Source organism: Dermochelys coriacea, chromosome 16 (genome assembly GCF_009764565.3).
Source record: "Dermochelys coriacea isolate rDerCor1 chromosome 16, rDerCor1.pri.v4, whole genome shotgun sequence".
NCBI classification, from domain to species: Eukaryota; Metazoa; Chordata; order Testudines; family Dermochelyidae; genus Dermochelys; species Dermochelys coriacea.
The window spans coordinates 12,910,395-12,937,651 of NC_050083.1; the positions used below are offsets into that span (position 1 = coordinate 12,910,395).

The 27,257-nt window shown below is 41.0% G+C and overlaps 1 protein-coding gene across 4 annotated transcripts; it reads left to right on the top strand.

Annotated features, from left to right (window-relative positions):
• The first annotated feature begins 201 nt into the window (after positions 1-201).
• On the top strand, positions 202-26,909 carry GLE1 (GLE1 RNA export mediator). 4 transcript variants are annotated; one of them, XM_043498646.1, is made up of 16 exons: positions 202-331; positions 4,335-4,565; positions 6,168-6,293; positions 6,621-6,769; positions 8,172-8,232; positions 10,739-10,993; positions 12,125-12,353; positions 12,995-13,113; positions 14,403-14,472; positions 15,564-15,706; positions 16,686-16,876; positions 18,379-18,508; positions 18,963-19,067; positions 20,523-20,605; positions 20,816-20,879; positions 23,512-26,909. In XM_043498646.1, the coding sequence occupies exons 1-16, from the start codon at positions 248-250 to the stop codon at positions 23,578-23,580; spliced, it is 2,109 nt and encodes a 702-aa protein (XP_043354581.1). In that variant the 5' UTR covers positions 202-247; the 3' UTR covers positions 23,581-26,909. The 4 variants fall into 4 exon arrangements, with proteins under 4 accessions (XP_043354581.1, XP_038230185.1, XP_043354583.1 ...); XM_038374257.2 differs by lacking the exon at positions 202-331 and adding an exon at positions 723-1,015; XM_043498647.1 differs by lacking the exon at positions 202-331 and adding an exon at positions 4,149-4,283 and having other exon boundaries at positions 4,322-4,565.
• Positions 26,910-27,257: the final 348 nt, after the last annotated feature.

The window sequence follows — 27,257 nt, forward strand, 5'->3', positions numbered from 1 at the left end:
CACTTCTAGGCCAAGACTGCTATGTGTAATTTCCTAGCTTTTAAGAGTTATAAACTAGGGGCTGGCAACTGGATCCACATGAGCGACCTCTGTGCTGGGGCAGCTCTAGTCCTAAAGAGTGAAGTATTTTTGTACAGCGTGAGAAACCTTCAGCAAACAGACTGGGGGCAATAGTCACTAAATTGACTTTGGGGAAAATGGAGACTTGTACATGGGAATAATGTGAACCACAAGCCAGTCATGACAAATGTGCTGTAACTGTTGTTCTCCTCCTCCAGGACGGTGTCTGTATGGAGCCACCCTGGAGGAGTTGCCTCCCACGTTTGACCAGGTAATCAATGCAATAAAACAACCGGGGTGTTTGTAATGAAAAGGTGGGATATAATGGATGGGAGGCTTTCTGTGCCTGGGCAGGGGCTCCTCTCTTCATGCTCTGCTCCGGGCAGGGGGACCGGACTGGACTGGACTGGGGGTCGCTTCTGCTGGTCACTCCAGGCAGAAAGCCGAGCGCCATTGCGACTGGTTGGAGTTTTGCCTGGAGCCAGGATTTCACCCTTGGTGCCTGGGTCCTACGGTCTGAACCTTTGTGGGTGGCTGGCGTTTGAACTAGCAGGCGCGGACAGCAGTTGTTTCCCCGTGGGGCAGCCCCTAGCAGCGGGAGCACGCTTCGGGCCGCGGAGGGGGGTTAACAGGCGGAGCTGCAGCAGGAGGCCCAATGCGGACTGCGGAGTTCCGTGCGCGCCGTTAGGGGGCGCTGCGGGGCCCCTCTGCCGTTTCCTCACCCACTGCAGGAGGAGAGCCCAGCGTGCCCGGAAACGGAAGGAGTGTGAGGGGGTCAAAGGTCACGGTGGCCCCGTCATGCGTGACGGTTGGCGGGGCTGGGGCAGGCTGGCGGCGATCCCTAGGCTGGGTCGAGATGCCGTCGGAGCGGTATCGCTGGGAGACCCTGGAGGCGCTCAAGGGCTCCAGCAAGGGGCAGCTGAGCTACTCCCAGGACTGGCTGCTGCGGGGTGAGGTGAGTGCCGAGCGGGGGAGCGCTGCGGGGACCCTACCCCACATACGGGGGGGGGGCGGGACCCGGCCCTGCTCGGGACCCCCCCACACACAAGGGGCGGGGCGGGACCCTGCCCTGCTCGGGGACCCCCCCACACACAAGGGGCGGGGCGGGGCGGGACCCTGCCCTGTCCTGCTCGGGGACCCCCCCCCCCACACAAGGGGCAGGTCTGGGCTGGGCTGGACCCGGCCCTGCTCGGGGACCCCCCCCCCGCCACATGCATGAGGCGGGGGTGCTGGACCCGCTTCCTGCCAGCCCTGCTCTGGTGATCAGTTGACTGACTTGTTCACCTGGATTTTAATAGTTTGACTTCTTACCCATTCTTGTTAGGTCACTCATCAAAAGTGTTTGTCAACTTGCAGACTAAGACCCGCCGCTGTAAACAGCGGTTACATGAGCCACTACTTTGTGCCCTGTGTCCTGACTGGTGCTGTCTGAAATCCTGTTTGCAGTAATTTATAGTTGGTGGCTTATATAAAGATCTCACTCTGAAAACTTCTGGCCCTTCAGATTACTACTTAGTTCTTATTGTTGCCCAAAACCCCCTAAGTATTACAGCTTTACACTTGGCTTCATTTTTAAAGCAATGAATGAAATAGCTGACTTCTGCCTCCCTCCCACCCAGTGTATTAGTTAACCTCAGATCATTGGTGGTGCTCTTTGTAGTGCAAAGTTTGTTTCCAGTGAGATGGGCTTCTTGAGAGATTTTTCACCCTGTTCAATATTCAATAAAACTTCTCAGACTTGGGTTGACGGCAGAGTTCCCTTCTTTCTTAAGTGGTGTTGCTGCATATGTGGCAGCTACAGACAGATCTATTTTTAATTTTCTGCCTGGTGAGTAGATCCCTTGTTGGTATGCAAGAATGGACCTACTGGCTGATGATCCTAGTTTGTGGGGCTTTTGATTTGGTTGAGTATATGTGGCCAGTACATTGGCCCCTTAGAACGTTACTACTCCTTGTGTATAAAACTTCCTTTTGAACTACATTTCCTCAAGACCTTTCTTTGGCGCTTTCCATAACTGTTCCCAAATCTATCTGTAGATTAATTAAATTGTAATGACACGTTGACTATGCTAGGTGCTTTCCAAACTGAGAAAAAAACAGTGTCTGCCCTATAAGATGTTGCAATATAAAAAAGACAAAGATGAGGATGGTAAACAGAATACAACAGACAAGCAAGACAATCAGAGCAATGTTGACTGATGACAAATTAAACATGTTGCATTCTCCCCTCTGATTCATCTTCGTTTTGATCCCCAACCACAATACCCAGTTTCAGTTCCACCTTATATCTCTCCTGCCTACCATTTGATCCCTTGCCTTTAGTACATGAGTACTTACTCCTGGGATAAGTTAAATAAATAAGTAGATGACTAAGGCCCAGTCTATACCTAAAACTTAGGTCATCCTAGCTATGTCGACCAAGGGTATGAAAAATTCACACCCCCGACAAACGTAGTTAACTGAACTAAGCCCCAGTGTAGACATTGCTAGATCAATGGACAAACTCTTCCATCGACCTAGCTACTGCCCTCTCGGAGAGGTGGATTAACTACAGTGACAGGATAATGCCTTCTGTCACTGTAGTCTCTCTACACTATCGTGGTGCAGCTGCAGTGTTTCTAGTGTAGACATACACTTATCTGGCTTCTTGTAGGCATAATATCGAAGAAGTGGACCCTGTGGAGTGATTTAAGTGAGGAGAGATTAAGTGGCTGTGTGGACCAGCTCAAGAAGGGTGTTCCATGCATAAGAGGCAGCAAGGAAATGAGCACGGAGAAGTTTGTAGGAGGAGAAGACAAATGGTGTATTGAGGCTGACACAATATTATCATGTAATATTGGTATCTGCACAATGAAGCCTTGTGAATGAGACCTGATCAGAGCTTTTTCAAGATCTGCTTTTTTTCTTAAAGTTAAACTGTTGTGTTTTGTAGATTACTTTGATGTTTTAGAGCGGTAGCCGTGTTAGTCTGTATCAGCAAAAACAACAAGGAGTCCTTGTGGCATTTTAGAGACTAACAAATTATTTGGGCATAAGCTTTCATGGGCTAAAAGCCACTTCATCAGGTGCATGGAGTGGAAAATACAGTAGCAGGTATATCCATACAGTACATGAAAAGATGGGAGTTGCCTTACTAAGTTTGGGGGGGAGAAGGGGGTCAGTGCTAAAGAGAGAATTTAATTAAAGTGGAAGTAGGCTATTCTCAACTGTAAAATACCAAGGGAAGAAAACTCACTTTTGTAGTGGTATTGAGGGTTGCCCTTTTCAAACAGTTGACAAGATGATGTGAGTAACCGTATGGGGAAAGTAGTTTTTGTAATGACCCATCCACTCCTGGTCTTTATTCAGGCCTAATTTGATTGTGTCCAGTTTGCAAATTAATTCCAGTTCTGCAATTTCTTGTTGGAGTCTGTTTTTGAATTTTTTTTTTTGGTTGAAGAATTCCACTTTTAAGTCTGTTTTTGAGTGATCAGGGAGATTGAAGTATTCTCCTACTGGTTTTTGAATGTTATAATACCTGATGTCAGATTTGTGTCCATTTATTCTGTTGCATAGAAACTGTCCAGTTTGGCCAATGTACATGGCAGAGGGGCATTGCTGGCACATGCTGGCATATATCACATCGGTAGATGTGCAGGTGAATGAGTCCCTGATGGTGTGGCTGATGTGGTTAGGTCCTATGATGGTGTCCCTTGAATAGATACGTGGACAGACTTGGCACCGGGGTTTGTTGCAGGGTTTGATTCCTGGGTTAGTGTTTTTGTTGTGTGGTGTATAGTTGCTGGTGAGTATTTGCTTCAGGTTGGGGGGCTGTCTGTAAATGAGGACTGGCCTGTCTCCCAAGGTCTGTGAGAGTGAGGGATTGTCCTTCAGGATAGATTGTAGATCCTTGATGCGCTGGAGAGGTTAGTTGGGGGCTGTAGGTGACGGCTAGTGGCGTTACTTTCTTTGTTGGGCCAGTCTTACTGTAGGTGACTTCTGGGTATCCTTCTGGCTCTGTCATCTGTTTCTTCACATCACCAGGTGGGTATTGTAGTTTTAAGAACACCTGATAGAGATCCTGTAGGTGTTTTTCTCTGTCTGAGGGATTGGAGCAAATGCAGTTGTATCTTAGAGCTTGGCTGTAGACAATGGATCGTGTGATGTGGTCTGGATGAAAGCCGGAGGTAAGTATAGCAGTCAGTAGGTTTCTGGTAGAGTGTTTACATGCTCATAGAAGAAATTCATTCTCTCTCTCTCTCTCTCTCTCTCTCTCTCTCTCTCTCTCTCTCCAGGATATTTTGGAAGGATGCCGGTCCCCTCCCAAGTTGTCATCCTACTCTGGCTGGGTGCTGGATCGAGTGATCTCCAGATCTCTACAGGAAACACCTCTCTCCCGAAGTTCAACACCCAATGAGTCCATTCCCCATACAGATGACCAGCCGCCCTCCCTTGCAAAGATCACTTCTCCTGCCAGCGAGCTGGGCTCCTCACCACTTTCATCTGCAGCACCCAGTGAATCAAAGGTAGCTTGTTAACTAATTACCCATATATAAGCAGCTAGGGAAAGAGCATGGTGATCTTTAGCCTTAATCTGCCTGATCAAGGATGATCCAATGGTCTACTAGTACTAATGTGTTAATTTGTTCTAACAGTGAACGTACTCAGCTTCTTGGATAGGGTAAGTGGAAATAGTGAGTTGGAAGGGTGAGTGACATCTTTCTTCAATAATGTCTCCTACTGGACCAGATCCAAACTCCATTTGGCAGTATAAAAACGTTAGCTCTCCAGGCTGTCACTGTGAGACCTAATAATATGGAGGAAGGATGACTATGGGGTGTAAATCTAGGCTTTTAATGAAAATGAATGGGTGCATCTTGTGCTTTCTCCTGCTTGCTCTCCAAAGTCCTTCCAAGTTACTTACAGCTGTTAGGCCCCTGTTACAAGGTAGAATGGAGAGGAAATAGGACAATTAGCAGCTAAGTTTTGAAGACCGGATGTAGAATGGGGTGGAGAAAGAGAACGTGCATAAAGTACTTTACAGTTAAATTGAATTAGGAGATTTTTTTGCAGCAGCTTGGCCTCCTGTAGAATTATGAAAACTTGCTAAGGAAGCCATATTGAGTAATGCCACTTGGATCTGAGCATCTGATGAAGTTCTACCATGATTTAAAAATTATTTTGTGTTAGAAAGCAGCATGAGTGTAAGTGACTATTTCTCTAGGTACAAGAAGGCTATAAGTGGGGTTCCCTGGGGCCTGGAGTGGAGTCCTGTTTAATAGCTAAATATTTATAACTCAAGAAAATGTGATAGATAGCAACATGATCTACATCTTTTTAGAGCATTTCAGGCTTGGTATTCAGGTATCTAAAATATAAGCTGCCACTTAACCCAGATATCTGCAAAGTAATTCACATCCAGGGAATGAATTTGAGTTTTGCATGCATTTTGCAAGATGCTAGCTAATTTAGAGAATTAGGGGTGGGGGGGAAGACACAGGGCAGGTCTTATTATGGACAGTTCACTGTTTTATACTTAATGGATAGCAGTCATTAATTGCTAAAAGCGTGATAGTTGGCATTTTAAAACCAGTATGTCTTTTCCTTGAATATTGCATTCAGTTTTGGTCTCCTTCCCTCAAAAAGAATGCTGACTGAGGCAAGATTAAACTTGTGCTATTTAGTTTCCTTGATGAAAGTTATCGAATAATGAATAGTTTGGAGATCCATCAGTCACTTTTCCTTTATCTAAAGGTAAAATATAAGAGAGACAGGGGACTTAATGACCTGGATACAATTCCCTGTTCCGCCACAGACTTCCTATGTAACCTTAAGCAAGTCACTTAGTTTCTCTGTGCCTCAGTTCCCCACCTGCAAAATGGGGATAATATTTCCCTACCTCACAGGGTGTTGTGAGGATAAATACATTAAAGATAGTCAGGCACTCGAATACTGTGGAGATGGGAATGTATAAGAACCTTCGCTAGATAGGCAGTAGTCTGCTTTGAGTCCTTTGTCTCTTATGGTGCATGCTATTTTCTAGAGAAAGATTGTCAGTTTATCTAGTTTCCTGCATAACTTACTGATCTAATCTGTCACTGACTTGGTTTGTCCTGCTGTCCATACAGGGCAATGAAGATCTTAGGCTGCTGGAGACAGACCACAAAGTCCATCTTCTTGTTTTACCTTCTAAAGTTACAGAAGTGGAAGGCTGCATATGGATGTACAAGGAGGTCCATAGGTTGAAAGGAAAGGTAACAAGGCATGTTGAATCACTGGGGTACTATGTAGCCAAATGTGATGATGATCCACCAAAACTAGTGGGACAAGCAGATAACCATAACCATATTTTAATTTAGGGGTTATCTTGGCCTAGTTTGTGCTGCTTTGCTTGCATTACCTTGTATGCAGATCCCAGTGATTACTGTAGCGCAGTTCATATCTCTGTCAAAGTCTCTGGTGGGGATGTTTATGTGAAATCTGGCCCTCCAGAGCCTACTTCCTTCATTAGAAGTCACAGGACTGTGTTCAAAATGCATAGTGTATGTTAAAGTCTCTTCCTTTCTCCTCAAAATCTGCAGGAAGGGCTCAGGCAGAGGCAGGAGCAGCAAGAGCAGATGATGAGAGTGGTTTCTGATATGGCGAGTGAGCAGCTGAAGCGCTTTGATGAGCTGAAGGAATTAAAACAGCATCAGGAATACCAGGACCTGCAGGAAGTGATGGAGAAGAGGTAAGGGTAGTTCTCTTATGTGACCTCTTAGAAATGCAGCAACTAACTTGTGTTGTTGGAGACTGACTAAATTGAGAGTTTTGATTCTTGGATCTGTAAACCTATTTTAAAAAAAAAAAAAAGCTACTTTCTGTTTAGATTTGTGAATTAATTGGTAGCCAATAGATCTTTTTGTATGTCTTGTTGAATATCCTACATCAAGAAACCATCCTTCGTGATCATATGCTCAAACAAACGTGCACATGGCTTTTACAAGTAAAGAAAATTTAATGTAACGTTATGGTTTAGAATTTAAGTGCATGGAAGTCACTTGCTGCCTTACACATGGGTATTAAAGTATAAAGTTGACTCACTATCTGTTGATACAAGTATTCTCTGTTGGAGGCTGAGCTGGTAGCACTACCTATTATTAAGGCTGCCCAACACTTTCCATTCCAAGATCCTGTTTTCAGTTGCTTTAACTTTGCAAAGCTTTAGCTGTTTAGCCTGAAGTTTTCCATACCAGGCGTCTGCCTTGTGCTGAAGATTTCAGTCTATCCTGAATGGAACCCAAGATTCCTGAATCTCACTGTTTCTCTGCCATCAGCAAATATCTGTGAAATATGCTGGCAAAATGTCTCATCCCACTCCAGGGCTGGTTCACATAGCAATAGTAGATGGTTATTCGCTATCAGTTACTCTGTAAGACCAAGTGGAAGAGGTCACTGCAGTGGATCTGAAGGTTCCAGCCCTGCTGATGATCCACATGTGATGATATTTGTTTTTTCAGTTTGCTGTTTTTTAAAACCTAGGAAATGTCTCTCTCTCTCTCTCTCTCTGTCTCACACACACACACACGATTAAGGTTGCAAAGTAAAGCACTCAAAAGTTAGAAAATCCTTAATTTGGGCCCCTTGTGGAAATGTGTTGTGATAGTCTTTAATTACAGATTCACATACTATTTTTTTCCACAGGACTCTATGTAAACTAAATAGGAACTTTGAGGTGTTAAAAGACATCTATTTAACAGTACACAGCAGTAGTTCAGGACAGGAAGTGAAGACTGTTCTATCTAATTGATACTTCAAGAATGGAGAGTGTAATTCATCTTTTGGAATTTTGTCAGGACTCTGGGGTTAACACTTCTGTGATTTATGCTTGAAAATCTCATATGCAGCATCTTTGCATTTACTGTCCTACTGATATTTATCTTTCAGGGTGGTTTTCAGGTGATTCCAGCTTTCAGTAAGTGGATGAAGAGAGATTGCATCTGATGGAGTTCTCCTCCTTTAAACCAATTTAAAAATAACTTCTCTGGTGTGTCCATAGACTGTACTTTATCCGGAGCATGTCTTGAGGGAAGGGGGTGGGGAATCCTTTGAAGAACAGAACAATCCCTCATTTTCTTCTGCTTGTATTTCAGCTCCAGGGAGGCCCAGGGTCAGCAGGAGAAGTTGAAAGAGGAACATCGACACAGAGCAAAGGTCTGAACTTAGGAAGGGTAGTGCTATTACAAGAAAGGGTGGTTGGCCTGTGTTTGGAAGCTAGGACTTGCACAGATTTAAATGCTTTAGTGATGCTTAGCGTAACATGTAGAGTGAAAACTACATTGCAGTGCTGACCCACCTACTTGATACATCCCCATGGGAATGCAGATATTCCAGTGAAATGTTCATCATTTAGGACATTCTGCTACATTGCAGGAATAGAAGCAGTTACATTTCACTCATGGCTGAATCATAGTTAAAATGAAAGGTAGTTTGCTACTGACCTCAGATGGACCAGGGCTTTAGCCCTTAATATATAACTATTCAAGACAATGTCCATAGCCATTGAGGCATTGTAACCCAACTTGTCAGGATGTTGTCCACCCTTCACTTTTGTTCTGTGGTAGTAAACCTTTTAGTTCAATCTATAAACAGAGAAGTGTACTATTCTTGTGTGTCCTGATCAGATTTTTTAAACAATGGATTATATTTAAATTAAATACATTTCTCGTTTTAAAAATCAATAGATTTAAAATTGAAATTACTCCTATTTTATGGCTTAAATTTACTATAATCCATTAAAACCATTTAAAGTAAAATAAATAATATTAAGCATTATGTGTGTTGTTGTAAAATCATAGAAATGTAGGGCTAGAAGGGACCTTGATAAGTCATCTTGCAATGAAGAAAGACCAAGTATACCTAAGACAATTCCCTGACAGGTGCTTATCCAACCTGTTCTTAAAAACCTCCAATGATGAGGATTCCACAACCTCCCTTGGAAGCCTATTCCAGTATTTAAACTATCCTTATACTTGGAAACAATTTCTTAATATATAATCTACATCTTCCTTGCTAGAGATTAAGCCCATTACTACTTGTCCTACCTTCAGTGGAGATAAAGAACTATTGATCGCCATCCTCTTCAAATATGTTAAGGACTGTTATAAAGACTTATCAGGTCTCCTCTCTACCTTCTATTCTCAGGACTAAATATGACCAGGTTTCTTTAACCTTTTCTCACAGGTCAGATTTTGTAAACCTTTTTGCATTTTTGTTGCTCTCCTTTGGACTCTCTTCAGTTTGTCCTTGTATTTCTTAAAGTGCGGTGCTCAGAACTGGACACAGCACTCCAGCTGATACCTCACCAGTGTACAGCAGGACAGTTACCTCTTGTGTCTTACATATGAGGCTTCTGTTAATACACCCCAGAATTATATTAGCCTTTTTCACAATTCGTATTCAATTTGTGATCCACTGTAACTTCCAGATCCTCTTCGCCAGTACTACTGCCTAGACAATTATTACCCATTTTGTAGTTGTGCATTTGATTTTTCCTTCCTAAGTGAAATTCTTTGCACTTGTCTTTTCTCAGATTCATCTTCTTGATTTCAGACCAATGCTCCAAAACAGCCACAGAACTGGAGGGGAATTTTTCAGTAAAACATTTTTTGTTGGAAAATGCTGATTTGTCAGAACTGAAACTTCTCAGGAAAGTTCAGTGAAACTTTCATTGGGAAGACTTTTGAGGTCGAGATTGGAGAGAGGCATAGGGAAAGCCTGTCTGACTGACTTGTTAGCCCGGTGGTTAGGGGTTCACAGATTCAAGTCCCTGTCTTCCCCACATTGCAGGTGAGCGCGCTAACCATCAGGTTATAGAGTCAGTCTCAGTCAGTCTCTCTCTCTCTCTCCAATGATTATTTTATACGAAGTGGAACAGCTCCAACAGTAGAGGTTGAGAGAGACCCACTCAACAATAGCAAAGAGCCTGGTAGTTAGGGAACTCACTTGGGATGTGCCAATGAGCTATTGGCTATTCTGGGGTGGATCTCTCCGATTTTCTACAAAAAAAAAATTGGAAGGTCTCTGTTTCATCCTGATGTGGAAAGGGAAAAACTTTTTAATCTTTTTTTTCCCCCCTTCCTTCAGGACAGAAAAGCCATTTCCTACCCAGCTGCAGTACTGATAACTTTACCTGCAGTTTGATTTGTGAAATTCCAGGGTGACGATCAGGAACTTGAATATGCTTTTGCTTTTTGTGTATGCTGCTGGTCCCTTTGTTGGCCAAACAGTCTGAGATACCAGCTGGAACTGTCGTGTCCCAACCTGCATTGCTCGGCACAGTCAATGTATATTATGAGCAGGCAGGATTTGTCCTTCCTTTGGATGTTGCTAAAATCTTTCTCTCTAGATGGGGAGTATATTTGGACTGAATTCTTCAAACTCGCCCTGAGACTGTTGCTGCCTCCAGAAATGTTGAGTCCTATGGTAACAGCACCCGTATGCTGTAGTGCAGCTCATGCTGTTAAAGGCTTTGTAGAATTTCTGCAGTGGGGATTTAAACCAGGGCCAGCAAGAGTAGTGACTGGAACATAGTTTTTAACCAGATTTTCCTGAGCATCCTTGCTTGTGGGTAACATGCAGGAACTGTGTAGGTAGTGTTGTGAGAAAAGCTTTATTTATGTAGCTTATTTTTACACTGTCACTCCCTCCTCCTCTCCAGATTTTAAACCTGAAACTTCGTGAAGCAGAACAGGAGAGGCAGCGTCAGGAGGAGTTGGAGCGTCTGCGCAAGGAAGAAGGCCAGGAAAGGTTACGCCGCCTCTATTCTATCCAGGAAGAGGTGCTGCAGCTTAACCAGCAGATTGACCCCAACTACAGACATAAAGACTTGCCACGGATAGATCTCTCAGGGTTCAGTAACCGTGGCAACCAGATCTGCGGGCTAGTGTCTGGGCTCATTCGCACCACTAGTGAGGTAATGAGGTTCTAGATTTCCTTTTAAGTTAGCTTCTCATTCCTTGAAGGGAGACGCTACGTCAGCTAGTTGAGAGGTGCTTTGAGATCTTATGTTGCCACAGAAGAGCTTTTAGATGCAGTTCTTGTGCACTGGTTAATCTTGAAAGAAAGAGAATCTTTTTCTCAATGCACTTTAAATGCTTCCTTGAAAAAGGCTTATATAAACTTCATGGGGATTTCTACTGGAGAAGAGATACTTGATGTTAAATATACTGTAAAATGTTAACGTTAGATATCTCTTTTCTGAGACCATGCTAGAACTGGAGTGGGTGGTCAAACAATTGTTTGAGATTAAATGATGCACAGTGTTTAGTAGGTTCCAGCATTCACAAGCTTTCCTATAGCATCTAGGTTTTCTCACAAAACTACTCTTCTCTATATGAAAGGTGGGAGACAGAGTGAACCAATGACACACTTCTAAAATTTGGCACGGGCTGGGTTAGTTCTCAGTTCCAGTCTATCATAAATGTCTTGTAACTTCAGCTTTAGCTGGCATTTGAAATAGCCCTCTTCCCAGTGGAGTTAAAGGGAAATGGCTATTCAGGCTACATGGACTTGCTTCTCTAGCATGATCCCTTTTTGTTGTGTTATCCAACCCTGTTAATGGAACTAATGTATTGAGAGTCTTGTCTGGCCCCATCGCTAGATTCTGTGTCTGTGTTGGATTTGCAAAGGTGGTTATTTTTCCTTAGTTATAATAAGTAAGATGGTTTTTTTTTTTATTTTATTTTGCTGCATTGCAGTGGATCCCTTTCTGTTTCTAGAGCTTGACTGTAGAAGTCTTCAGTAATTAGTGTACATAGGTGTAGGAGGCAAAAATTCTGCCTTGTCGTGTACCAGGAAGTGACTAAAGGCCACGAACTTGCCTCTCTTGACTGGTGGTGTGAAGTAATTACTGGTTCTTGAGGAGGCAGTCTGGGCTTTCCAGTAGAATGATGCTGCCATTGCACATTGAGGATAGTAGACAGCATGTGCGTTAGGTTCATAGCTTCTACACAAAGTATCTAGGTGCTGTTCTAGAGGCAGCCTGCCCTCAATTGGCCTTTTGGTAGGGGGAACTTTAATTTGCCTTTTCCTTGTTTCCTGGCAGAGAGGTTTCCCTACTCAGGTAGATGTAGCCAACACTGAGCGAGCACTGCAGGAAATGCGAGGGTTAATATCTAGCATGCAACAAGAAATTGCCACAGCTTTGGAAGAGAAAAGAAAGCGGGATGAAGAAGAAGAAAGAGAGAGAAAGAAGGAGTTACAGAAACAAGAGCAGCTGAAGGCCCAGACACCAGTCCCTGCACAACATCCACGGGGGAAAGAGCAGAAGGAAGGTAGGTTCAGCTCCAGTGAGACCGACCTACCTACCTTTACTGAGCTCCATTGGACTGCCACACTAAACACTGGTTCAGAAACTCAAAGGCTGTGGGAGCATTACCATGGGTAGGCTTCAGGTCAAACAGAACTAATGTGAGTATGGGATTGCTGGCAGAAAGCTTCATTGACACTGAAATTGATGTTTCATAAACTGGTTATGTTAATTGAAGCAAGAACAGTCATTCTTGGACAATACACATCATGCTGGGACAGGAGGGACACAGACCGTTAATAGAGTAGGGGAGAACCTGGTGGGATGATGTGTGCTAGGTTACGTGCGTGGATTATTAAAGGGAGCCATTTCTAATTCCTCACCCCTGCTACCACATTTATCCAGAAAGGCCTCTAGAATGGCTTACTGTTTGTCTGTAACTGAAGTTCAAAAAATCCAGGCACCGGAGCGATCAGTCTTCAAAGGGTGGACTTTTGTACAATTTGCAAAGCCTTTGTCAGGTATAATTGATTTTCTAAATTTGATTGTGAAGAACAACAGTTGCTCAGAACTTCTGAGTCTTGACAATTTTTGTAGGACATTAGGATTTCTGATGTCTTTGTTGTGGTAATAGTTTATTTTCTTGTGACTGCTTTTCTTGTCTAGTATTAGGACTTCAGGTTAAGGCAGAGGAGAGCACAATGCAGTGGTACCAGCAATTGCAGGATGCCTCTGACCAGTGTGTTGCTTCCTTTAGTGGATTGACTGACTGCAAAGACAATCAGGTATGGCTGCTCTATGAATTCAAATTATAAATATTGTTAGGAAAACTCTCTCCCTCCCTCCCCGTCTTTCTATTTGTTTATTGTCTAATTCTTATCTTGAGTGGGATGTAAAGCGGCCTTCATAATGGCCCTGAAAACTTACCAGCCCACCTGCAAAACCTACTCATCCACCTTTTACCAAGATTATGATGAATAAATGCTTTACTCACCTGTCAAAAAAAATCCCTTTCTTTAAGAGGGCGCGTAAAAAATTTTGAAAGTCTGCCGTAGAGCAGATTTTTGGCCTGTGTATATTGTGATCTGGCTTAAACCCCAAAAAGCGAATAACTTGGAGTTGGGGCTGCCAGGAAGTCCTTAAACAGTAGCTAATGCCACACAAGATTTTGAAAAACATTCCTTTAAACAACCCTGTTTCTGCATCTCTTCTCTCATTCCTGGTGAGAAAATGGATGGTCCTTTTTTTTTTAAATTCAACTTGTGCCTCTTGCATCACATATGTAAATTGTAAATTTCCACAGCAAGCAATATTCTCAAACGGATTATAGTAATGTCAGGTGTGGGAGGAGTACTGACAAATCATTGATTCAATGAAGCTCTTAGGTTTCAATGAAGTTGAAATCTGGAGACAGTAAAATGTTAAGTAGCAGCTACTGTGCTTTCACAGGAATTTATTTTTTATTAATACTTCTCAGTTAGTACCGTGTGTTTTTTGTTTAAATACTGCAGGAAAAGTTTCTGGCTGCCTTAAGGGCTGAGCACCTGCTCAATTTCCAATTAAAAAATGCTGTAGCAGAGCAAAACCTAGATACTATAAACTTGTTCCTGTCCTTCCAGTGCATCACATACACTTGTTTTCTATCTTGGAAAATCAAATATTTCATGCTCTGGCTTTTCAAGATGCACAGCATTGACTGGCAGAATGAAGTGTGATCAAGTCCCAATTACATATCTTCCTTTTATCTTCAAGGAGGCTGGCACGTTGCTGTCTCAAAATAAGTTCTTCATTTATTAGTCTGAAGCTGTTCCATGTACAATTCATGGAATTGTTGTATGTTCCTGGGCTCGAACTTGATCAGCGTTTTCAGCCCAATCCTGCAAGGACCTGAATGCCTCCTTTGTGTGAGAGTGCTCTTAACTCCTATTAAAATCAGTGGGAGTTAGTGCTGACTGCATCCTTGTAGGATTGGGCCACTCATGAGAAGCGTCTTCCCTGTGGTGATATGCCTCTTTGGGCTTGATCATGTCTCTTGTCTGAAGTGATTTTAACAGCTTTTTACAATCTTCAACAGGTGAAGAATATCAGAATGGATCTCCAGAAAGCAGCCAGCATCCCTGTGAGCCAGATTTCGTCCATAGCAGGTCAGGAAAATGCTGAGAACAATCCCAGCTGAGATGCTGTTAACCTTTAAATATCTGAGGGGAACACCAAGCCTGCGCTGTATCTCTGCATTGCTATTACATTGGAGAGCTAATGTGGATGGAGTCCCGATCTTTGCTATCTGAACTCTTTACTTGCAGTTGGGAGGGTATTTTCCCCAGTTGGGAGGGATCTTATTGATTTTTAGCACAATTCAGTTCTAATGAGCAGATTTAGGGCATGGCTACACTTACAGATGTAGAGCGTTTTGAGTTAAACCAGCCTTCGGAGAGCGCAATAGGGAAAGCGCTGCAGTCTGTCCACACTGACAGCTTCAAGCACACTGGTGTGGCCACGTTTGCAGCACTTGCAGCGGCATTGGGAGCGGTGCATTATGGGCAGCTATCCCAGCATGCAAGTGACTGCAATGGGCTTTTCAAATGGGGGATGGAGGGGAGAGTGTGACAGGGAGTGTGTTGTGTGTATGTGGGGGGAGAGAGAATGGGCTTTTGGGGGCTGAGAGCATGTCAGCATGCTGTCTTGTCTGCTGCTGTCTGAACTTACATCTCACACAGCATTCCACACTAATGGTTACTTTGTCTCGGAGCAGATGAGCAGCCAGCTGTCAGAGACAGAGTTTTCAAAGGGCATATCCGCATTCCTGCAGCGATTCAAAAACAAAGACAAGAGTGGCCACTCAACTTAAGGGGATTATGGGACGTTTCCGGAGGCTGATCAGAGTGCAGTAATGCAACACCTCGTTCACACTGACGCCCAGGCGTTTCAGCCACGACGCAGCAAGCGTTAATCTTGCTGAGGTGGAGTACCAGGAGCGCTCTAGCTGTGGAGTCAGAGTGCTCTACGTGTCTTGCCAGTGTGGACAGGTAGTGAGCTAGGGCGCCCAGGGCTGCTTTAATGTGCTCTAACTTGCAGGTGTAGCCAAGCCCTTAGAAATATTTAATAGGACTCTTACCCCCTCCCTTCAGAATCTGGTGCTAGCTTTACTGAGGCTAATGTGGTTTGGTTGAGGCTTGCTTGTTGGCAACTTCCTAATATTCTGTCTCTCCGTGCACTATTGATGATATATTCACAGGCTCTCAGCTAAGAGAGATATTTGACAAAATCAATAATCTTCTCTCTGGAAAGTCTGTTCAGTCTGGAGGGCGAACTGTGTCGGTGACTCAACATCCACAGGGTCTGGATTTTGTTTATTACAAACTGGCGGAGAAATTTGTGGTGAGGACACCTTGTCTTATTGGGGTGGTGAGGGTAGCCAAAGCTTCTGGAGGTTCTCTGGGATGCTGACCTGTCTCTTTAACTATCGAAAACAAAACTCTTCGGAACTTATCACCTGCCAGGCTATGCTCACGCTATTAGAAAAAAGGGGGATATATTTTTTGGCCCAGGGAAAACAGGAGTTTTGCTTTCTTCTTTATGCACTTGCTCATACCTTATGGAAGGAGGCAAGGCCCTGTTGACTCCTCAACTTACTCCCTACACATTTTTAAAAACAAAACCAAACCAGAGGCATGTATAGTATCAGTGGAATGTAGGGTGATATTTAGTATATCATGTAGCACAAACCTATGCACGTGCTCAAAATACACTATTTGAAAACCTTTGTAACTTGGCAAAGTTTGAAACAAGAATTCACTGGGCCGCTGAAACACACATCTGCAATCTAGGGACTTTGCCCCTGCCAAGTTTCCAACACTTCCCTTTGAGGGGCTATAGCTATTCAAATTAAGCTTTTTTTTTTTCATAGGGAGTGTTTTTCTACTCTCCATTCTCAAATGGCTTTAGCTGCATTTGCTGACTATTTAAATCAATCAGTAACCCTTGCTTTTGTGCTGACCACAAATGTGCAGAATTCTAGCTCAAAAGGTAAAACTTGGTTAAATTATAAGCATATGAAAATGGTCCTTTAGAATGAAAATACTTGTGTAACCTTAACTACAGGCTTTTGTAAATACTGCCTCTAATCACTTACTAGCTTTCTTTATCCTGAGAAGAAGGGTTTATGGGCCTCTGTCTCTCTCTGGCAAGGACATGTAGATTGTATTGTCCTCCCATATTGGGTAGCTGCGTGTTCATGGAACATATAGAAGCATTAGGAGCCTTCAGTAAAGCATATATGTAAACTAAAAAATAAATTAAAATGTTGTCTTTGCTGAGCATTAACTTGAAAGGGGGGGCGTATCTTTAATGTTTTCAGAAACAAGGAGAGGAGGAAGTGGCTTCTCACCACGAGGCAGCTTTCCCAATTGCTGTGGTGGCTTCAGGAATCTGGGAATTACACCCCAGGGTGGGAGATCTCATTTTAGCTCACCTGCACAAAAAATGCCCCTACTCTGTACCATTTTATCCTGCATTCAAGGAGGGGACTCCCATAGAAGAGTATCAGAGGTAACTTCTCCATATAACTTCTTCTTTGGAGCTCTGTAAGGGCTGAGAGAAGCAGCTGGTAGGGAAATTGAAGAAATACATGTTTTCTTACATTAACCCTCATTTGGCCCTCCCCCTTCCTCAAAGGATAATTTACTGATCTAGTTTTGAAGTATCCAGTACAGAATAGAACCTTATTGCTTTACATTGATGTTTGCCATTACTTGGAAATCTGAGATCAGTCCAAGCATGTCTAGAAGCAGTGTCACTGGTTTGTCTGCTGTTAAGTGGATGCTATGGCCACGAAAATGCCTCCATCCCCCCAAAATAGTGTTTCAACTAGGGCTGTCAAACAATTAAAAAAAATTAATCATGATTAATCACGTGATTAAAAAAATCACTATTAATCACAATCTTAATCGCACTGTTAATAGAATACCATTTATTTAAATATTTTTGGGTGTTTTCTACATTTTTAAACATTGATTTCAATTTCAACACAGAATATAAAGCATATAGTGATCACTTTATATTTTTTATTACAAGTATTTGCACAGTAAAAAAAAGAAAGAAAAGAAATAGTATTAGGGCTTTTGATTAATTGCAGTTAACTCATGTGTTTAACTCAAAAAATTAATCACAATTAATCACAGTTTTACTGTTAAACATACTGTTAAACAATAGAATACCAATTGAAATTTATTAAATATTGTGAATGTTTTTCTACATTTTCATATATATTCTGTGTTGTAAGTGAAATCAAGTGTTTGTTTATTTTTTATTTTAAATATTTGCACTGTAAACATAAAACAAAAGAAATAGTATTTTTCAATTTACCTCATACAAGTACTGTAGAGCAATTTCTTTGTTGTGAAAGTGCAATTTACAAATATAGATTTTCTTTGTTACATAACTGCACTCAAAAACAAAACAATGTAAAACTTCAGTGTGTACAAGTCCACTCAGTCCTACTTGTTCAGCCAATTGCTAAGACCAACAAATTGGTTTACATTTACGGGAGATAATGCTGACTGCTTCTCACTTAGTGTCTCTGAAAGTGATGATAAGCATTCACATGGCACTGTTGTAACCGGCCTTGCAAGGTATTTATTTGCCAGATATGCTAAACATTCGTTTGCCCCTTCATGCTGTTCTGACTTTCAGGTGTCACCACTGTATCTTGTTGCACCTTACTGATGAGCGGACCTAGGGCCAGGCTTTTAGCGTAGTTGCTTATCCAGCTTTTTATTTATTTTGCTGGTGAAGGGATATATGTTTATCGGTTTGCCCTAATCGTGGCCTTATAAAAAGTGTTGTCCATAATATCCAGTATGTTTAAGACACTGGACTCCTCAGCTCAGTGTTTAATAAGTAGCCTTCATGTGAATTCTTGCACAGCTCTAGCATATTCTGATGTTAAATTTGAGAGTTGTTAAAGAAGGCTGAGAATTGGGGTCACTTTGGGAAACCAGTGAACCTGGTTTGGTGTATTAATATTAGAGTATTTTTCTTCTAATACATAGGATACTTGGTTATCAAGTTAAGGATTCTAAGGTAGAGCAGCAGGATAATTTCCTTAAACGGATGTCTGGAATGATCCGTCTTTATGCGGCTATCATTCAACTACGGTGGCCTTATGGAAACAAACAAGTGGTATGTAAATGGTGCTTTAAAAATGTTATATTACAGCACTAGTTCTTGGGATAGGAACAGCATTGACTGAACTGGTTTAAAATGTGGTTTAAAACTGATCCAGACTTGAGTTTAAACTAGTCATTGTGCATAGAGACAAACTGTGATTAAAAGGACTGTGAACTTGAATTTTTTTAATTGACTAATTTAAAACAGTTCCAGCTTTAGACGAATTATGTTTTAAATAGTATGTTTTGAAATTGTTCTTAAAAATTCCTTTAAAAATACAAAGAAAGGGTTTGTCTGCATGTTTATAAGAGTCTCAGAAAATATTCTGAAAATGCACAAAGTATTGTCCCAAAATAACTGTCCCTTGGAGAGCAAGTGGAACTGGAGAAAAATCTGGTAATGTTTTTGGTGGCAATATTTTGCAAGATTATCAAACATGCAGTGAGTTGCTTTCTTGTTCCTTTAGACTCACCCTCATGGGCTGGGCCATGGATGGCGCTGGATGGCTCAAATGTTGAACATGGAGCCTCTCTCTGATGTGACAGCTACACTTCTCTTTGATTTCTTAGAGGTAAGTGATGTGACCTGGCATGAGCCTCACTAGCAAAATAAATAAGTTGGATGAGCAACTAGTCTAAAAGTCTGGTCCTAGGTCCTCTCATCAGTAAGGTGCCATAAGACGCAGTGGTGACATTACTATATAATATTAGCAGGTTCAGATGCTGTTGGCTGTAGCCATGACAGTTTTTTATAAATGGCCCGAGTGTCACCCCTCCTCTACCCCTCCCCACACTCTTGAAAGGAGGCTTATGTGTATTATCAGAGACCCTTGCTAGATGCAGTCCTTTAATTCCCTCAGTGATATGATTTCAATTTTATCTGTTTAAAAAGCTGGGACTCCCACAGTGCAGTGTTTGGCTTTTTATTACACTTGGTCCCTCAGCAGCTGAGGCAGTTCACATTAAGCTCATCAATATTTTTAATTCCTTATTTTTATTCTTCATATGCTTGGCAAGCCCAAACTAATTAGTCCTGACACTGGCTGGTACAATACAGTGCAGAACGTTTTATGCCATATGGCCATCCTAATTAGATTGCTTCACAGAATAGGTGGGCTTTTACAGCAAGAAAGGGAGAGAGCTTCGTGTACATTAATTGGGAGACTGATTCTAAGATACAAAGGTACGTAAATAAGGCACCAAGCTGGTAATGGGTGAAGACCAAGTTGAGGCTAGTAAAGAAGCATGGTGGAGCATAGATAGCAAGAGGAGGAGTTCTGTAGAAAATGACAGGTATAGGAAATGGCAGAAGTCTGTAGAGCCTTGAAAGTGGAGCAGAGAACTTCATGCAGAAGAAGGTGGAAGCTACCAGAGAGATGCAAGACAGTGACAGCAGGGAGGTATAGTCAGAGTGGCAAAAAAAGGGTGGTCTTGATAGATCCATTTTAAATGAGCTCCATGGGGAGAGTTGAAAAGAAACTGCTATAATAGTCAAAGTGGGACATGACCAGAGAATGGACTGGCAAAATGGGTAAGGAGAAGATATTGTTGAACAAGAAGGAGATCTCAAAGATGGCGCCATGGACTGTGCATGGGTGAATGATGAGGAAACAAGGTGGTGTTGATAATGATGTTGGGGGTGGGAAAGAGAACGTGCTGAGCTTCCTTAACTTGGAATATATGGCATTAAAATACAGGAATATGAATAAATATAATAGAAAACCTGCAAATTGGGGTAAATGGTTGTAGAAATTGTCACTAGTGATGGGCGCTTCATTCCATGACATTGTATAAATCAAGATGTTTCTTTTCTCTGTTCTAATGGATTTGGAGTCTTCTCTTGTTCTGTGGCAATCCAGATGAATTTCTGGAGTGTGATTCAAGATGCAGATGGCCAGCAGAGTTCAAACTATACTGCCTGAGTTCTTGAGGCATTTGTATTGTACAAATTTGTAAGAGTTCTCTCTCAATTACAAGGCCCAGTTCTGAAATCTGATCTCTGTTACCCTTATGGTTTTGTGTACCAGGTGTGTGGCAATGCGCTCATGAAACACTACCAGGTCCAGTTCTGGAAGATGCTGCTACTTATCAGAGAAGACTATTTTCACAGGTATGACACCTATATATATAAACCTTATACAAAGAAACTTCTGTCAGTTTTTTTTCAGAATTAGGAGCATTTCCTCTTAGATTTATGTTCATTAGTGTTCCTGAGAATTCTCCCTCCCCCCGATTTGTCATGAGCTCTCCCTCATGTAAATAACACAAGGCTGTTTTTCTGTTTGTGTTCTGGAGCTCACTCTTGTTGATTTCCCTGCAGGATTGAAGCAATCACCATCTCTGGGCAGATGGGCTCTTTAATGCGGCTTAAGCAATTTTTGGAGGTAAAGCATTCTCTTTAAATTCTTGAAAGTCTCTATTTTTTCCCTTTTCTTAAAGATGTATCGTTCAGTCAGCAAATCCCATGCTACCTTCTGATTCGCAAAAGGTCCATGATTATGACTTTTTGATGCATTCTCCGTTCTTACATGGCTTCTTTGTTACTGAGTCTGTTCAGTCTTCTTGATGATTATGACTCCAAAACATCTCCCTTCTCAACTGCTCCTCTGTCCCCCCCCCCCCCCAAAAAAAAAAGTTGTAATGGATGTGATTCTCAGTGGAAATTCTTTCAGTTCTAAATGGATTACTGATATTGCAGTGAGAGGAGACCTCCAGGTTCAAGATCTATGGCTACACTAATTCATTGCATTTCATAGCAACTATCTTTCTTCAGGCACGTGCCTGTTCACATAGTGTCTTCTGTACAGCCTAGATGTCATATGAGCTAATAAGTTTAATAACTGGTAATCGCCTTCAGAGTAGACTTTTGATGTACTGTTCACACAACTGCATCTAGCTTTGTATCCATCATAGGCATCCTTTTGAAGAAATATTTTGCAAAGGTGTAAAATACACTTTATTTTGAAAGTGCCTTGCAAATATTGATTAGTTTTAATAAATATGAAGCTAGGAGACACAGGAGTTTGTGATTTTCTTACTTAAAAACAAAGGAGCACCCAAGGACGAAAAGGCCCTTGCAGAGAAACAAAATGAATTCTTTGCATCCGTCTTCACAGCTGAGGATGTGAGGGAGATTCCCAAACTGAGCCGTTCTTTTTAGGTGATCAATCTGAGGAACTGTCCCAGGTGTCATTAGAGGAGGTTTTGGAACAAATTGATAAACTAAACAGTAATAAAGTCACCAGGACCAGATGGTATTCACCCAAGAATTCTGAAGGAACTCAAATGTGAAATTTGCAGAATTATTAACTGTAGTCTGTAACCTGTCATTTAAATCAGCTTCTGTACCAGATGATTGGAGGATAGCTAATGTGATGCCAATTTTTAAAAAAGGCTCCAGAAGTGACCCTGGCAATTACAGGCCTGTAAGCCTGACTTCAGTACTGGGCAAACTGGTTGAAACTATAATAAAGAACAATATTGTCAGCCATATAGATGAACATAATTTGTTGAAGAAGAGTCAACGTGATTTTAGTAAAGGGAAATCATGCCTCACCAATCTACTAGGATTCTTTGAGGTGGTCAGCAAGCATGTAGACAAGGGAGATCCAGTGGATATAGTGTACTTAGATATTCAGAAAGCTTTTGACAAGGTCCCTCGCCAAAGGCTCTTAAGCAAAGTAAGTTGTCATGGGATAATAGGAAAGATCCTCTCATGGATTGGTAACTGGTTAAAAGATAGGAAACAAAGGGTAGGAATAAGTGGTCAGTTTTCAGAATGGAGAGAGGTAAATAGTGGTGTCCCCCAGGGGTCTGTACTGGGATCAGTCCTATTCAAAGTATTCATAAATTATCTGGGAAAAGGGGTAAACAGTGAGGTGGCAAAATTTGCAGATGATACAAAACTACTCAAGATAGTTAAGACCCAGGCAAACTGGGAAGAGCTACAAAAGGATCTCTCAAAACTGGGTGACTGGGCAACAAAATGGCAGATGAAATTCAGTGTTGAGAAATGCAAAGTAAGGCACGTTGGAAAACAATCCCAACTATACATATAAAATGATGGGGTCTAAATTAATGGTTACCACTCAAGAAAGATCTTGGAGTCATTGTGGATAGTTCTCTGAAAACATCCACTCAATGTGCGGCGGCAGTCAAAAAGCAAACTGAACACTGGGAATCATTAAGAAAGGATAGATAAGGCAGAAAGTATCAGATTGCCTCTGTATAAATCCATGGTATGCCCACATCTTGAATAGTGCATGCAGATGTGGTCGCCCTATCTCAAAAAAGATGTATTGGAATTGGAAAAGGTTCAGAAAAGGGCAACAAAAATTATTAGGGGTCTGGAATGGCTTCTGTACGAGCAGAGATTAAGACTGGGACTTTTCAGTTTGGAAAAGAGATGACTAAGGGGGGATATGATAGAGGTCTATAAAATCATGACAGGTGTGGAGAAAGTAAATAGGGGAGTGTTATTTACTCCTTCTCATAACACAAGGACTCGGGATCACCAAATGAAATTAATAGGCAGCAGGCTTAGAACAAACAAAAGGAAGTATTTCTTCACACAGTGCACGGTCAACCTGCGGAACTCTTTGCCAGAGGATGTTATGAAGGCCAAGACTATAACAGGGTTCAAAAAAGAACTAGACAAATTCACAGAGGATAGGTCCATCAATGGCTATTAGCCAGGATGGGCAGGGATGGTGTCCCTAGCCTCTGTTTGCCAGAAGCTGGGGATGAGGGACAGGGAATGGATCACTTGATGATTACCGGTTTGTTCACCTCTGGGGCACCTGGCATTGGCCACTGTCAGAAGACAAGATACTGGGCTAGATGGACCGTTTTCTTGCTTTTATAGCAGTCTTTTTCAGTGGAAGAGTTTCTTGTATAACTTGAGTCCTGTTGAGTGCAGATGTTTCCATAATGTAGCCAATCTCTTTTGGTTGTTTGGTATTGCTTGCATTGGTTCTAAAATGACTGGGGTGTTTTTTGTTTTTTTTTTTCCCCTAGAAATGTTTGCAGCGGAAGGAAATTCCTTTACCAAAGGGTTATCTGCCTTCTTCCTTCTGGAGGTCATAAGTCCAGTTCCTTCCCATTTTCATCTTCACAGTAGTTCAAAGAATTTCCTCACCTGGCTTCTTGTTACATTCAGGGACAAGAATACATAGAAATGTAAATCTTACATTTGTATTTACATGGATGCTGTGGACATTTTCAATTCAAACATTTTACCCATCTTTGATCCTATTTTATGCTGAACCGAATTTGGAGCTTCAGTAACTTTTCTCATCTAACTTATTTTGCAAATAATTTAAGCCATTCTGTTTGCATTTGATTAGCTTTATGGACTCTATTGTGCAGTGTATTATGGAATATAAGAGGCCCCTTCACATCTTGAACAAGTACAGTGAATGTGTCAAATACATAAACTGGTCTAAATGCTCCATTACACTTCAGAGTTTACTTACAGTAAGCAATGACTTTCAGGTGGGAATTTTTGTTCTGAGTTGATCAATCTGTGATAGTTTTACATGAAACTGCAAATAGAAATACCTCAGTACTTTAGTCATATTAAGGTCTAAATATAAAATCCTGTAAAACTTTATTTTTGCATTTTATATGTCTAGCATTTTAAAGTTATTGTTTCATTGTTAACCGCATTGGAGCCCATAGGAAAATTCATTTTGTATCTGGCTGCCTAAAAGTGCAAAGCAGCAAAAGTGGTGGTTTTGTTAACGAGGCTGATTTGATGTTGGTCAAATGTCAGTTGGTTCTCAGAGACAGCATTGATCTTTTCATCTTTCCCCAGGGAAGGTCTTAAAATCAACAGCTCTTTCATTTTAACTTAGAAATACTGATTTTTCCTAATGACACAGTATTCCTTATTTACCTGGGTTAGATTTGATTTTTACAGCTACGTAGGCAACATGATGGCTGCTAAAGAACAGCTCACTGCTTTTTGTTTTTTGGATTTTTTTTAAAAGGCTTTGTATGTATGTAATATCTTTACTGTGAGGTTTATGAAACTAGAAGGAACTGTGCATTCATGATCCACCATATGAAATCTAGTTTAGAATCGGTATGACCAATAAAAAAAAAAACAAACAAAAAAACAGCAGGTGGAAGGGCACTTAACAGCTTTGTGTCTTCTTCAGTTCTGATGATGTGCTATCTCATGAAGAAATTAGAAGTTAGAGTTCCCTTGGCTTGTCTAAAGATGAACTGAACTGTGGTATTGACCTGTGTAGAAAAAAGCCTTTATAACTTGGGCAGACATGGATTGTATGAGTTTTACAGCAATTTGTGTATAAGTACTGTAATAATTTTGTACTAAGATAGTGTAATGGTGAATTATTCTAAGAATGGTTCATTCTAGAATCTTCTTTGAAAAAAATGTTAAATTTTAAGACTCTTTTTAACTTAAAGCTGATGCAGTTCACTTCTCTCTGGGTGCCTGCAATGGTGCCAAGTAAGTTTCTGGGAATCCTTAATGGGTGTCTTACCAATATGTTATGGGAGGTCAGATAGGGAGGTGGGTTGGGGGAAGGGAAGGGGGCATTGTGGAGATGCTTCTATTATCATTGCACATAGTATGGAATTTTAGTTTTTAATCCAGAATCTTCCTCCACCTTCCCTCACTGCCCTGCTTATGTGCTTTACTTCAGCCTGGAGGGGCCACATCTAGTATTGAGGGGGTAATTCAGTTTGCATACTTGTTCAATCTTTGACCTCTTTGCTGAGGTCTGACAGCCTTTTAGTGAGAGGGGACAGCTAAAGTGAGTTGGATACCTAATTACTAGGAACTGGGCTGGACATTCATTTTTTGTAGTCCACTTAACAGCCATCAGATGGTAGCCACTTGCTTGCTGTTGATCTGGGCTCTGTTTGAAGTAGTATCCTAGAATCAACTAGACCTTTCCTCTTTTTTTTTCTCCCTCTCTCTTTGTATATTTGATGAAGACCCTTTTAATTCAGAAATAGTTCAGGTAAAGATTGTTCAAACAAAATTAATAGCATTTTTCATTTTTATGTTTTATTGGCATTTTTTGTCACTGAGACCTTCAAAAATGTTTTTAATTCTTAGTGAAGAGCAAGTTTTGAGAGAGAGGAAATTAAATGAAAATAAGTAAAAACTCAGACAAGAACATGATTGTATGTATTTGAGAAATGACCATTGAGGCAAAGTTTCACAAAACACTGCCACAAACACTATTTAAGCAATATTATAACAAGATTTTGAGTATTTGTGATGAAGTAATCTACTGATAAAGCTTATGCTACAGTGTTTTTAATAATGTGTATCTCTATAGCTGAAGTTTTGTATGTTGAACTTTCCCAGGAAGCACATGTAAAAACACTGTCCCTGATACAAGAAGGAAAATAAAAAGAATTTTTTTTTTTTTAAGTCTGATTGCTTAGAGTTGGTAATACTGATAGCTGTTCTAGAATGCTACTGAAAGGATACAAGGGGAGATTGTCAAAAGCGCAAAGGACAGTTAGATACTCAAGTCCTGTTAGTGCCTTGTAAAATTTCTCTCACTGTGCCTATGTTTAAGGTAGCAACCCTTGCTATAATGAACAAACTGAAGTATTTAATTACATCTTGAATATCTAATACTTACTGTTGTCATATTGGATATTTTGGTTAAATATTATAGATTTTGTTTACGTTCTAAAATGTGTGGGGATCATGTTTTGATGACAATATGCAAGGCAGGAAGCTTTGTATATTTTAGTTATTTTGGGGATATTAATGAAGGTGTATGTTTTTATAAATACCATAAGGATGTTGAGTTTTTCTGCCTAACTTATGAAAGACTACTGCAATGGATTGCCATGATCTTTTGAAACTATATTTAAATATAGCAATAAATTTATTTTTTAAAACACTTCCACTTAATGTATTTGCATAATCAAAATGTAATACATACCACCTTTCCAGGGGTAGTTCATAATTGTGTCTAGTGGTGTCTAATGTAACTGAAGTCTCATTTTTTGTTACAACTGTTTTTTTCCATTTCTGTCGATTTGAGTGTTGGCCATCTTACCTTACCAGGGTATTTGGAGAACTTCTCAATGCAGAGTATAATAGAATGCATTTATATAATCCCAAATGCACTTAAAGGATTTGTTTCAAGTATGTATGCGTCACATTCATTTCAAATACAGTGTAAATGGGAACATCTGACATGAAATATTGTTGTACATTAATGACCTGATCCAATTTAAATTGCTGTGACTCATGCACTTCCTTAGAGATAATGGTTCTGTTGCAGTCCTCCAGGTTCTGATGCAATGTCTGTGGAAGACTATTTTTATTCTATTTAATTGCTTTAACAACTTGCACTGGAGCTGAAAGAGAACGTATGTTTGTGGGGTTTTTTTTTAAATAAAGAACAAAACCACCAAAACTCTGTTCCTAGATGGGAAATTTTATATATTTGCTATCTCACTGGGGCTTTAAATATATAGGATGGCTCCATACAACATAGTTTCAGGGGTATAATTACACCATCCTAGTGTTCCTATTTAAAGAAAGATTCATTTTTAGTTGTTAGTCTATGCACCAGCTCTGTTATCTAAAAACAAAAACCTCTTACTTGTGCAGGCATTCAAATCTTTTGAAACTGTGATCTTTTGTCATTTTTACCTTACATATGGGTTTGAGAAAGGAACCCTCTACATTATCTTTAATATTCATGTAAACTTAAAGTGCCTGCTTTTAGTAGTAGTACAAAAATCTAAACTTTGCTAAA

Excerpts from the sequence above, each read along its gene's own strand:
- GLE1 (XM_038374257.2), top strand. The coding sequence starts at position 917 with ATGCCGTCGGAGCGGTATCGCTGGGAGACCCTGGAGGCGCTCAAGGGC. Across the intron at positions 14,473-15,563 it reads CCAGATTTCGTCCATAGCAG|GCTCTCAGCTAAGAGAGATA; the intron begins GTCAGGAAAATG and ends ATATATTCACAG. Across the intron at positions 18,509-18,962 it reads CTTATGGAAACAAACAAGTG|ACTCACCCTCATGGGCTGGG; the intron begins GTATGTAAATGG and ends TTGTTCCTTTAG.